A 12,441-nucleotide genomic window follows, 5' to 3' on the forward strand; every position below is an offset into this window, starting at 1 on the left:
CAGGTGTAAAGAGGTGCGTCTTCTGCATTCCTCCAAAACCTGTGCAGAGAAGGTGCCAGGTGCCCCTCTGTGGGGAAGGAATCCCATTGACCACCTGAGTTTTTGAGGACAGAGGAACCACCAAGGGGGTCTCCCACAGCTGATCTCAATACAGTACCTGGAAGGTCTGTTAGGATGGTGTTTTTACTATGACCAACCAGATGCCTCTGGGAAGATGACTGGGAGTGGCTGCCGAGACCATATAACACCGGTCCTGAAAGGCCTACATTGGCTCCCAGTGCGTTTCCGAGCACAATTCAGAGTGTTGGTGCTGACCTTTGAAGTCCTTCAACAGGCCTGTATACCTGAAGGAACGTCTCCACCCTCATCATTCAGCCCAGACACTGAGGTCCAGTGCCGAGGGTCTTCTGGCAGTTCCTTCACCGTGAGAAGTGAACTTACAGGCAACCAGGCAGAGGGCCTTCTCGGTAGTGGCACCCGCTCAGTGGAATGCCCTCCCACCAGATGTCAAGGAAATAAACAACTACAGTCATACCTCCGTTTACAACCACAATTGGTTCCTGGGAGCTGGTCACTCCCCGAGTCCGTCACTCCCCGAGGCACGCTTCTGCGCACATGCACGCTGCGCAGATCGCTTCTGCACATGTGCGAGCTGCGCAGATCGCTTCTGCACATCCGAGCGCCTCGGAACCCGGATGTAAACACTTCCGGGTCCGCAGTGGTCGGAAACCGAAGCGGTCGCAAACGGAGGTGGTCGCAAATTGAGGTTTGACTGTACCTGATTTTTTTAGAAGACATCTGAAGGCAGCCCTTTTTAAGGAAAGTTTCTAATGTCTGATGTTTTATTGTATTTTTAATATTTTGTTGGAAGCTGCCCAGAGTGGCTGGGGAAACCCATCCAGATGGGCGGGGTATAAATAATGAATTATTATTATTATTATTAGCCTACAAGCAGGATCTGAGTGTAAGAGCATTCTCCTCACTTGTGACTCCCAGCAAGTGGTATTTAGAAGCAGTGCTGCCCCTGCCGGTGGAGGCAGAGCATGGCCACCATGGCTAGTTGTCATTTGTGGTTTTGCCTAGGCCTAGGACATCCCTATTTTCATCAGAGAAATGTTGGGGGTTATGGAGTTATGCGACCCTAGAGCCAAGGAGATAGGTAACTATACAACCTTGATGCTTTTGAATTATGGTGCTGGAGGAGACTCTTGAGAGTCCCATGGACTGCAAGAAGATCAAACCTATCCATTCTTAAGGAACTCAGCCCTGAGTGCTCATTGGAAGGACAGATTGTGAAGCTGAGGCTCCAATACTTTGTCCACCTCATGAGAAGAGAAGAATCCTTGGGAAAGACCCTGATGTTGGGAAAGATGGAGGGCACTAGGAGAAGGGGACGACAGAGGACGAGATGGTTGGACACAGTGTTCTCGAAGCTACCAACATGAGTTTGCCCAAACTGCGGGAGGCAGTGGAAGACAGGAGTGCCTGGCGTGCTCTGGTTCATGGGGTCACGAAGAGTCGGACACGACTAAACGACTAAACAACAACAACCACAACCTTTAGAGGACATCTGAAGGCAGCCTTATATGGGGAAGCTTTAAAATGTTTAATGTTTTATTATGTTTATAAATGTTGGAAGCCACCCAAATTGGCTGGGCAACCCATTCTGATTGGCAGGGTATAAAGAAGATAAAAATTAAAATTTGTTATTATTGTTGTTGTTGTTGAATAGGATGTCTCTATTTTCATCAGAGAAATGTTGGAGAAATGTAATCCTCTTTTAAAGCCCTCCACGATGTTTGCTATAATTGACTCCTGCGGGAGGCGAGTTCCATAGTTCAGCTCTGGGCTGCATGAAGATAACTCCTGGTATCTGTCCTGAATCTTCCAACATCCAGCTTTCATTGGATATCTAGTGTTATGAAAGAGGGGAGGGCAAAAATATTTTCTCCATACGCTTTCTCCATGCCATGCATAATCTTGTAAACTTCTATCAGGTGCAAGCTTACCCCATTAGATTATAGGCCCTAGTGTAAAGTTTTGAGGGTTCTGCCTCTCCTAGGGGAGGGATCTTGGCAGCAACAGGAATTGAACCCAAGACCAGCTGTTTCATAGTCAGAACCTTTGCCCACCTAAGCTACACCCCGCCAAAGGTTTTGCCTTCAAACCAAACCAAAATGTTTCGGAAAGGAACATAGGAAAATGTCTTACATGGAGTCAGAACATGGACCCATTCAGTCCAGTATTGTCTACACTGACTGGAAGTGGCATTCCAAGGTTCCAGGCAGGGAGTTTTCTACTTGGAGTTACTGGGGACTGAAACTGTTTTAAATACTAAACATGCAATGCTGCCTTACTCCGAGTCAGAGCTTCGTACCCTCCAACATTTCTCCAAAGAAAATAGGGATGTCCTAAGGAAAAGCTGGACATTCTGGGATCCAATCAGAAACCAGGATGGCTTCTTTAAATCCGGGACTGTCCTTGTTGGAAAATAGGGACACTTGGATGATCTGGTTTGGTCCAACTAGCTGAATATTATTACGTGTCCAAGGGCTGAGTCCATGTCTTGCTGCGGATCGAACATGGGTCCTTTTGCATGAAAGGAGTCATAGAAACATAGAATCATAGAGTTGGAAGAGACCACAAGGGCCATCCAGCCCAACCCCCTGCCAAGCAGGAAATGCCATCAAAGCATATGCCATTCTTGACATATGCCTGTCAAGCCTCTGCCTAAAGACCTCCAAAGAAGGAGACTCCACCACACTCCTTGGTAGCAAATTCCACTGCCGAACAGCTCTTACTGTCAGGAAATTCTTCCTAATGTTTAGGTGGAATCTTCTTTCTTGTAGTTTGAATCCATTGCTCCGTGTCCGCTTCTCTGGAGCAGCAGAAAACAAATCTTTCTCCCTCCTCTATATGACATCCTTTTAAATATTTGAACATGGCTATCATATCACCCCTTAACCTTCTCTTCTCCAGGCTTCTAAGACACCTTTTTCTCATATGTGGTGGGATTGCCAGAAATCAGGAAGACCAAAATTTTAATAAGGAATGGGGAGAATTTATAACTTACCTTAAAGACCATTGTAGTAGGATTGGAGTAACATTTGTAGTTTAAGGTTTAATTCTGGACATAATGGAAGAGGAAAAGGATTTGGAGTATCATACAAGATGCGGGAGGTAATGATTAATAATAAGGCCCACAAAGGGGAGGGTTTTTATGATTTATGTTTGACATATCTTTCTGAAATTTTAATTTGACAACCAAATAAATAAATTTGTAAAAAAAGAAAAGCATGCCTTTTGCCAGAGAGCTGTGGCTCTTCATCAAAGAGAATAAAAGAAAGGAGAAAAGAACAGGTGGCGGCAGCGGCAAGCCTAAAATAAAATATTAAAAACGCCTGTACAGCAGTCCCTGAAGCCCTGATATTGCCAGGACTCAACATGGCTGCCAGTTTACAAAAGGAAACTGGCACGGTGCCAGTTGGGACTCCGGCCTGGATCTATGGCTTCCTTCTGCTTCTCTGCCCCGCATTGGCTGGCGGCACATGACTGACAGGCTCCGTTCCCTCCCCACAAGTACGGATGACGGTGAAGCGATGGGGGCCAATAAGCTTCTGCCACCCAAAACAAAGCGAGGGAAGTATTGATTTCCTAAAGAGGCTATTTCTGGCGATTCCCAGCGCCAAAAGTCTGGCAAGGTCATCCCAGGGGAGGCTGGCGATTCAGTTCCTGGCCGTTCCCCTGTCCCCGTTAAAGAACAAAACAATACAATTGATGTTCATTTTCCTGGCGTGACACCCTCCGCCCTATAAGAACATGCGCGTGGGGAGAGGAAGCCCCATTAAACACAGTGGGGGCGACTTCTGAGCAAACATGCAAAGGGTCGTGCTGGTGGACAGGTCCGGAGCCTCAGCAGCCCAGGAGGCTCCACCAGAACTTGCCCTGGGTCCAAGAGCCAACATTTCGCATTTCCCAAAATGCTCTTGGGGGCGCCATTTTGAATCCCCCACTGCTGACACCAGATAGTGGAGGCCGGTCCATTGGGGCCGCTCCACCTGCCCACCTCCTTAGTTAAGTCACATTCAGAGCTACAACCCAGGGAACTCTGCGAGGGGAACAGAAAGGGCTCCTAGCAAATTCCCAGGACCCTTCGTAATTCTGCTAAAAGTGCTTTAAATAGATGGTGTGCTTGTAGCCTTGCAATCATTCTGGTGGGCCACCCTGGCAGCCTCCTTCCCCTGCAACCTCCTTAGTCTCCATGTGGCCTTCGTAGAGGGAGGGCGAGGAGGACAAAACCAGAATTAGTTGGCTCTTATCAACCAATTCCTCTCGTCAAGGAATTGTAGCTCTCAACCCTCAACTAACTACACTTCCCAGAATTCTTTGGGGGCTGGGCTGGGGGAGTCACGGCTCTTAAAATGGCTTTAAATGTATGGCACAGATGTGGCCTTAGAAACATTAAAAAACTGCCACTTCCTGAGTTAGACCTGGCAGTACATCTAGCTTGGGACTTGTCTATACCAGGGAGGGCGAACCTTTGTCTTCCCACAGACACTTCTCGAATGCAACTCCTGACCTTTGGTCATGCTGAGTGAGGCGGTGAAGTTCAGGAATATCTGGAGGGCCAGTGTTTCCTCATCGCTGCTCTGCATGGACCGGCCAGTAGCTCTCTGGGATTTTGGACACATCCCATCCAGGGGCGTCACAATAGGGGGGTGGGGGGGCGGGGTGCCCTCTCGCTACTGTGGTGGCAGCGCGACCGCCATCGCGGAGGCCTCAATGTTTCTGGTGGGGCGGAGGCAAGGGGCGGGCCAGAGAGCAGCGTCAGCGGCGGCCGCCGCCGCCCCTCGCCGCTCCACCTCCGCCTGAGTAGGAAGAAGACAAAGTGTGTGGCAAACCGATCCATAGCACACTTTGTCTTCTTCCTACTCAGGCGGAGGTGGAGCGGCAAGGGGCGTCAGTGGAGACGCCCCTCACCACTCCGCCTGACTAGGAAGAAGCACACGTTGTGCTACGGAGTGGGTTGCCGGCGCTGGAGCACTGCCCCCTGGCAACCCGCTCTGTAGCGCAACGTGTGCATTGCGACATGTGCGTCGTAACGCATGTGTCATGCGCGATGCATGCGCTTGGCGGAAGCCCCGCCCCCGGCAGGGTGCCTTCTGGTTTGCCGCCCCGGGCAGCCAGAAGGCTAGCGACGCCGCTGATCCCATCTTGAGAAATTGCATACGGAACGTGGGCTCTGTTGGTCTTTCCCCCTAAAATTAATGTTAAGATTCCAGTCCTCATGGCTCCGAATGATCTGAAGAACGTAGGAAGTGGCTTTATACCTCCAGTTTAGATCATTGGGCCCATGTAGTTTAGTACTGTCTGCACTGACTCTGCGGGGCTTCAGCCAGAATGGTTTAGCAACCCATCCTTCTTCCCAGGGAACTCTGGGAATGGTAGTTCTAGGAGTGGAGCTGGGGTCTCCTAACAACTCCCAGCTCCCTTAAGAAACGACAGGTCCCAGAATCTTTTTAGGGGAAGCCGTGACTGTTTAAAGTGGTCTCACAGCACTTTAAATGTATGGGGGCTCCACAAACACACATCCCAGCCCACCAGGGATCACACACTAAAGCAGGTCTTCGCGTTCCGCCGTCGCATTTACGGACTTGGGTTTCCGAGGCGAACCTGAGCCCGGCCTCCTCTTGTGCCCCAATCGAAGACACGTGTGCAGTACCCCGGAAGGAAAATACAGAAGCCTCTTTATTTACAGAACCGGGAACATCGAAACGGACAAACCAACAAAATGAATAATACAACAAATAGGGTCTTGATGGAGATCAGCCTCCATATTGCACAATCCAAGCCCTGAGGAGAAAGTGGGATGACACGCCGGGTTGCATCAAACTTTTGTTCTGCTCAGACTCGCTGAAATTAACGGACCTAAGCTAGGCTGCACCCGCAAAATACATTTAAAGCCCTATGATACCACTTTAAACAGCCACGGCTCTCCACACCAAAGCATTCTGGGAGTTGTGGTTTGTTAAGGGTGCCTAGAGTTGCACGGAGACCCCTGTTTCCCTCCCAGAGCTACAAATCCCAGAGTGGTTTAACCATCAACTTTTCTCCTTGGGGAACTCTGGGAATTATAGTTCTGTGAGGGGGAAGAGAGGTCTCCTAACAACTCTGAGAACCCTTAACAAACTACATCTCCCAGGATTCTTTTTTGGGGTGGGGGGGAAGCAATGACTGTTTAAAGCGGTATGATACCGCTTTAAATGTGTAGTGCGGATGGGGCCCAACTTCATTAATTTCAACAAGCCTGAGCAGAACTTAGCTGGAGACAACCCTTCCCTTGGGGAAGGGGCTGGTATCTTCCGGGCCCTGGTCCAACCCCTCACCCAAGAGCACCCCACAGCCACGGGGAGGGGGGGAGTAAGTCTCTACAGCAGGCTGGGGCATGTGGCAACCTCCCCCCCCCACCATACGGGTATGGCAAAGCAGAGAAAGAGGGAGGTGGACTGGTAGAATGGGCTCTTGCACCCCAACCACCCCATCACTTGCTACAGGGCTCCTCTTTTCGGCAGTTAAAGCAGAAGCGACAACAACAACAAAAAAAGGTCTCGACAATAAATAAATTATAAAATAGCTCTCCCTCTCTCTCCCCACCCCCACCCAACCCCGAAAAACAAACACTGGCGGTAAAAAAACAACAACACACCCTACTTGGCTCAAGATGGGTTGCCCTCTTCCTGAATTGAACCCTGATGTGTCGCGGGAGGAAACGGACAGACTTGCCTTCCAGAAATTAACACAGTGCACAAAAATATAGAGGATCTCTGGGGGGGGGGGAGAGGGTCGACCCAGGTGGGGAGAGGGAGGGAGGGGACGGCGTACGGGTGTTCTCATGCACGTGCAGAGTGCAGTGCTGGGACAGGGTGGGGTGGGGAGAGGTGCTCCCCAAACCCCAATATGCACATGGTCCCTGAGACCCGTAGTCTCCCCGCTGCCGGCTAGCGTTGGGACACCCTGCCCCAGCTCCGGGGGATGCGAGTGGTCCATGGGGGACCAGAAGGGTCTCTGAGGAGAGGACAGCGATGTGCCTCTTGTCCCGGGGTTCCCTAGTCTGCCCCCGCGGAGGTCCTGCGGTGGTAGCGACTGGCTCCCGCCGCAATTTGGTTATCAGCTCCCGTTGTGTCCTTGACGATTCCTATGTTGCAGGAATTGAAGGGTAGGGGTGCCGGAGGTGACACGGCGGAGGGGGGGGGGAGGTTGGTGGCAGCGCCACGGGTGACCCCCCCCGCTAGCATTCCAGGTTGGCCCCAAAGCTTTTCCGGCAGTCGATGGCCTTGGAGGTGAGAGGCTGGGCTCTCCATTGCTTCAGAGTCTCCTTCCCCATGCTGCCGACCAGCTTAGAATAGGCAGACTTGTATTTCTTGTCGAAGTCGGCTGCAGAGAGGGGAAGAGGCAGAAAGTGAGGGGTGTGAGGGGGGCTCCCTCTTCTCCAGGTTTCTTCTAGAAGATGGGTAGGGTGGGAGAAGCAAAAGGACCTGACAGCTGGATCTCAGCATCCTGAGAATGTCAGCTTTTTTCGTCCTTTTACTTTTAAATTAACACAGGCAGGTTTCTAGACCTCATGGAACTCAGCATCCTAAGAATTTCAGCTTTTTCCATCCTTTTATTTTTAAATGAACGCAGGCAGGTTTCTAGGCCTCATGGACACAAAGGAAGCGCCTCGAATTGGCACTTCAGCATCATGAGGATTTAGGAGGTAAAAGTCCACAAAGAATTTTTTTTTAAATCCTATTGTAAGAAGCAGTCTATATGGAGTGTGGACCGGGCACAAAAACTTACTGGAAAGAAAAACACCCCTGTGGCTATTTCCCATAGAGGCATGTGCACAAAAGGAAATCAATATGGAGCAGAATAGGCTACTTATATATTAAGTTTTTCTTAAGGTGGTTGTAAACCTTAAAAAAGAGAGAGAGATTTGAGAATGGATATCCAATTGGTTTCAGTATTGTCAAGTAAACGAAATATTTTAAAAAGATAGATATGCAGAACAAAGAGAAGACTTTGAAATCAAACTGTTAGAAGGTAAGGAAAAACAGATCTCAAATCATAGCTGCCAAGTTATCCCTTTTTTTAAGGGATTTTCCCTTATGCTGAATAGGCTTCCTCACGAGAAAAGAGAAAACTTGGCAGCTATGTCTCAAATATGTGCAACGCAAGCACATTTTCAAACCTCATGGATGCAAAGAAAGTGCCAAAAAGATTTGAAATTGCTGGGGGTGGAGATCTCTTTCTCACTTCCCCTTCATGGGGTGGGGGCACAATTTGCAGCCTCCCTGCTTAGGAACTTAAGAGGCTGCCTTATACAGACCACAGGCCCATCCAGCTCAGCAGTGCCTACACTGACCGGCAGCAGCTCTCCAGACATCCTCTCTCTCCAAGTAGCTTGTGCCACTCAAACCCCTCTGGGATACAGGGGCCTTGCACTTACCAATGTCCACGTGGTCTCTGCCCAGGGCTGCCAGCTTCAAGAAGAGAATCTCGTGGTAAACGCTCCTAAGGAGAAGAAGAGAACAAGGAGAGGGAATCAGCGAAGCACAGAAGTTCCTGTGAAGGCGCCCATGGGACCACGGGGAATTTTGTAGCTTGGCAACAGAGCACCTGCCTTGCATGTAGAAGGCCTCCACTTCAACCCCCAGCATCTCCAGGTATGACTGCCTGGAACTGTGGAGAGCTGCTGCCAATCAGTGCAGACAGCACTGAGCTGGATGGTGCAACGGACAGACTTGCTGGGAGGTAGCTCCCTATCTTCCAGGGCTGGGGAAAGACTCTTGCCTGAAACCCCAGACGGCCTCTGCCAGCCAGTGTAGGCAACACTGAGCCAGGTGGGCCCAAGCCCGTCGAGGGCGCCTGCCACAGGGACATGCAGGAGTGGGTGGGCAGAGGGGCAGGAGAGGAGAAATCGTACCTGGGCATGTGTGTCGTGCCGGACTGCTCCTTCACCGTGTCCAGAAAGAGAGAGATGGCTTTGTGCATCTCGCCCATCCCGACCGAGCTCAGCACCGCCTCCAGGAACGAGAGCGAGAAGGGGTGGTTGTGTCGACGCCAGGACTGGAGGCGAGTTGGGATGTTACCTGGGTGGGGTGCGAAGGAAGGCGGTTACGTGTCTGCAAGCGGACAGGAATTATGCATATTGCTTTGAGGTACTTATTGCTGCTTAACTGTGTTACACAAAATGTGGATCTCCTGCCGTTATTAAGTTGTAACAGTATTTGGTGCTCTGTGAATTTTGCACTATATGAGGTGTGTGCGCGAGAGAGAGACAGAGAGCGAGCGAGCGTGCCTAAATATGTACTGTATTTATATACCGTACCCGGAGGTCTCAATATATATCAATATATTGTCCAAAACTGATCTGAAGTCCCTATCGTGATATTGGTTTCATAATTTTTGACCTGGCAAAACAGTGGTACCGTGGTTCTCAAACTTAATCCGTTCCGGGAGTCCGTTCGACTCCCAAAACCGTTCGAAAACCAAGGCACGACTTCCGATTGGCTGCAGGAGTTTCCTGCACTCAACTTGAAGCAGGGTCGGATGTTCGGCTTCTGAAAAACGTTCGCAAACCGGAACACTTACTTCCGGGTTTGTGGCGTTCGGGAGCCAATTTGTTTGGCAACTAAGCCATTCGGCAACCAAGGTTTGACTGTATAATGCAGATCATGATGTATGTCAGGGCTGGGCGATATATCGTCCAAAACCAGTCTGAAGTCCATATTGCGATATTGGTTTCATAATTTTTGACCTGGCAATATATCACGAATGCATTGCCCCAAACACAGAAGTGGCAAAAAACCTGACCCTAAAAAGAGCGTATAGGTAAAGGTAAAGGCAAAGGACCCCTGGCAGTTTAGTCCAGTTGCAAACGACTCTGGGTTTGCAGCGCTCATCTCGCTTTACTGGCCAAGGGAGCTGGCATGTGTCCACAGACAGTTTTTCCGGGACTAAGCCGCTTCTAGCGAAAGCAGAGCAGCGCACGGAAACACCGTCTACCTTCCCACCGGAGCAGTACCTATTTATCTACTTGCACTTTGATGTGCTTTCAAACTGCTAGGTTGGCAGGAGCTGGGACTGAGCAACGGGAGCTCACCCCCTCGCGGGGATTTGAACAGCCGACCTTCCAATCGGCAAGCCTAACCCTGTGGTTTAGACCACAGTGTCACCCACGTCCCATTAGGAAAAAAAGAGTGTCGAAAGGGCAAAAAAGGCACAGAAACAGAGCCTAGCAACCCACGAGCCTTTGCAAGTTCAATCCCAGGAGCCCTTGCGGGATAGGTAAAAGACTTGGGAGTTTTCTGCTGAAACGTGAAGTGGTTATACAAGTTGAATGAATGAATGAATGAATGAATGAATGAATGAATGAATGGAATAGCCCTCCCCTGTTGTTTGTCCCCAGGACAGAGAGGCAGACTGCTCTTGAACATGGAAGCTCCACTCCTCACGAACACGGCTGGTGAAAGGCTAAGTGGGATCACGCTTATCTAGCTCAGCGGGGGTTTTCTGCACAGCGAACAAACAGGACGTGGCGGGGGCAGGCCAGATCCTGGGATGGTCCCTCCCCTCCCCCTAGCAACCCCACAAAAAGGTAACCCGTGGTCTTGCTATTCCCAGAATCCGCCGCTCTTACCGTGCAACCTCCAGAGGACGTAAAGTGGGGGGTAGCTGTCGGGGTCTGGCGTCAACACGTCCCACACCAAACGTACACGCACGAAAAGCCCCTCCTGAGGCGAGCCCTGCAGAGAGGGAGGGCGGTCATTGGGGGAGTTCGGAGAGCACAAAACAAATAATCTGTCTTTCTATGTTGCCGTCCGCTCATACCAACCCCAAAGCGGCTTACCGACAATAAATAACAATGGCGTAATGAAACACCGCAGGTACAACTTAAGTCACGTTGCATAATTAACCGATCGCCAGTAGAACAACAGCAATGCTATTAACGGGCCGGCCGCTGAAATATAAGCCAAGTATCACAGCTGCAGTGTAAGCCGTATTGAGAAGCCAGGGATGTGGGGAGTTGGAGTCTAGCAACACTTGGAGGGCCACACCCTGGCTCCCCCAACCCTGGTAACAGAATCATGGAATTATCGAGTTGGAAGGGACCCCGAGGGTCATCTAGTCCAACCCCCCCTCAAATGCAGGAATCTCAGATAAAGCAACCAGGACAGATGGCCATCCAATTTCTCCTTAAGAACCTCCAGAAGGAGAGTCCACAACTTCCCGAGGGTGACTGTTCCACTACTTAGCAGCTCTTACTGTCAGATCTCTTACGGTCAGAAAGTCACAGGACAATTTCTGGACAACTTGCTTTAGGGCAGTGGGGAGGAACCAGAAGTTGCTAGACTACCAACTCCCATCACCATGGATGGCCAGGGCTATTGTGAGTGGCAGTCCAGCTACACCTGGAGGACCATAGGCTCTCTGTGTGATACATGTCCCAGCCAACCAGAGATCACATATCACATGCGCTTTCAGAGGTGTAAACTCCCATCACCCTGACTGCTGGGAGATGGGAGTCCAGCAATTTCTGGAGGGCAACAGGCTTCGCACCCCTGCTTTACACCCCTGCAATTGTATTTAATATATGATCCCTGATTGGTTGGGATGCGTGTCCAGGGCAGGGAGTCTCTGTGTGATGGCCTGGGACTCGGGCTCGGACTCGGAACCAGAGGAGTCTCCATCGGCCCCGGATCCTCTGCCTCAGACATTATCAGAACCTCCCAGTCTGCACAGGTTTCCCTGCAGCACACACCAGCTGGACCGAGTCAGGGACCTAAGCCTGTCCTGGCTCCAGATGCGGGGAGTACCTGTTGCTGTCAGGTGGGCCATCACCTACAGCTGCTCCACTACCAGCTTGGTCAGGGGAAGCTGAGGTTGCCCCTGGGTCCTGCAATCCACCGGTGTCTTCCCAGCTGCAGAGACTCAGATCCGAGAGAAGGAAAGACCTGAGTACTCGCAGGAGGAGTGCTCGTCTTTGGGCTAAACAGGGAGGTGAGTCTCTGGGGGATTGGGACCGGCCGTTGCCCCGACAAAGCTAAGAGGCTGTTGGGCTCCAGCCCAGGTTGCGGGAGCAAGATCCTGCCTGAGTCTCTGTACCTGCTCTCACCTGGACTCCTGCCCCCTTGTTCCTGCCCTGGCCCTGTCGGGCGGGCTCCTCTCTGAACCCTTGGATCCTGGACCGGACCTGGACCTTGTTTCCTGGATTACCTGTTTGTAAGTTGCGGACTTGGACTGCCTGGCTTGACCTGTGGACTATTTCCTGACCCTGTCGACGCCTAGCCCCAGAGCAGGCATAGGCAACCTTGGCTCTCCAGATGTTTTGGAACTACAGCTCCCATGATCCCTAGCTAACAGGGCCAGTGGTCAGGGATCATGGGAGTTGTAATTCCA

General features: G+C 50.9%; 1 protein-coding gene across 4 annotated transcripts in view; it reads right to left on the reverse strand.

The window, feature by feature from the left end:
• Positions 1-5,730: 5,730 nt before the first annotated feature.
• The window catches only part of DENND4B (DENN domain containing 4B), a 60,640-nt gene continuing 53,929 nt past the window's right edge, over positions 5,731-12,441 (reverse strand). For all 4 annotated transcript variants that reach the window (XM_060269891.1, XM_060269889.1, XM_060269890.1 and 1 more), the window contains 4 exons: positions 10,682-10,787; positions 8,966-9,131; positions 8,489-8,553; positions 5,731-7,434 (listed from right to left, as the gene is read on the reverse strand). In XM_060269891.1, the coding sequence (XP_060125874.1) occupies positions 7,289-7,434; positions 8,489-8,553; positions 8,966-9,131; positions 10,682-10,787 (483 nt within the window). In that variant the 3' untranslated portion in view covers positions 5,731-7,288. The remainder of the gene's footprint in view (positions 7,435-8,488; positions 8,554-8,965; positions 9,132-10,681; positions 10,788-12,441) is intronic.

The sequence above is a fragment of the Zootoca vivipara genome, chromosome 17 (genome assembly GCF_963506605.1).
Source record: "Zootoca vivipara chromosome 17, rZooViv1.1, whole genome shotgun sequence".
Lineage (NCBI taxonomy): Eukaryota > Metazoa > Chordata > Lepidosauria > Squamata > Lacertidae > Zootoca > Zootoca vivipara.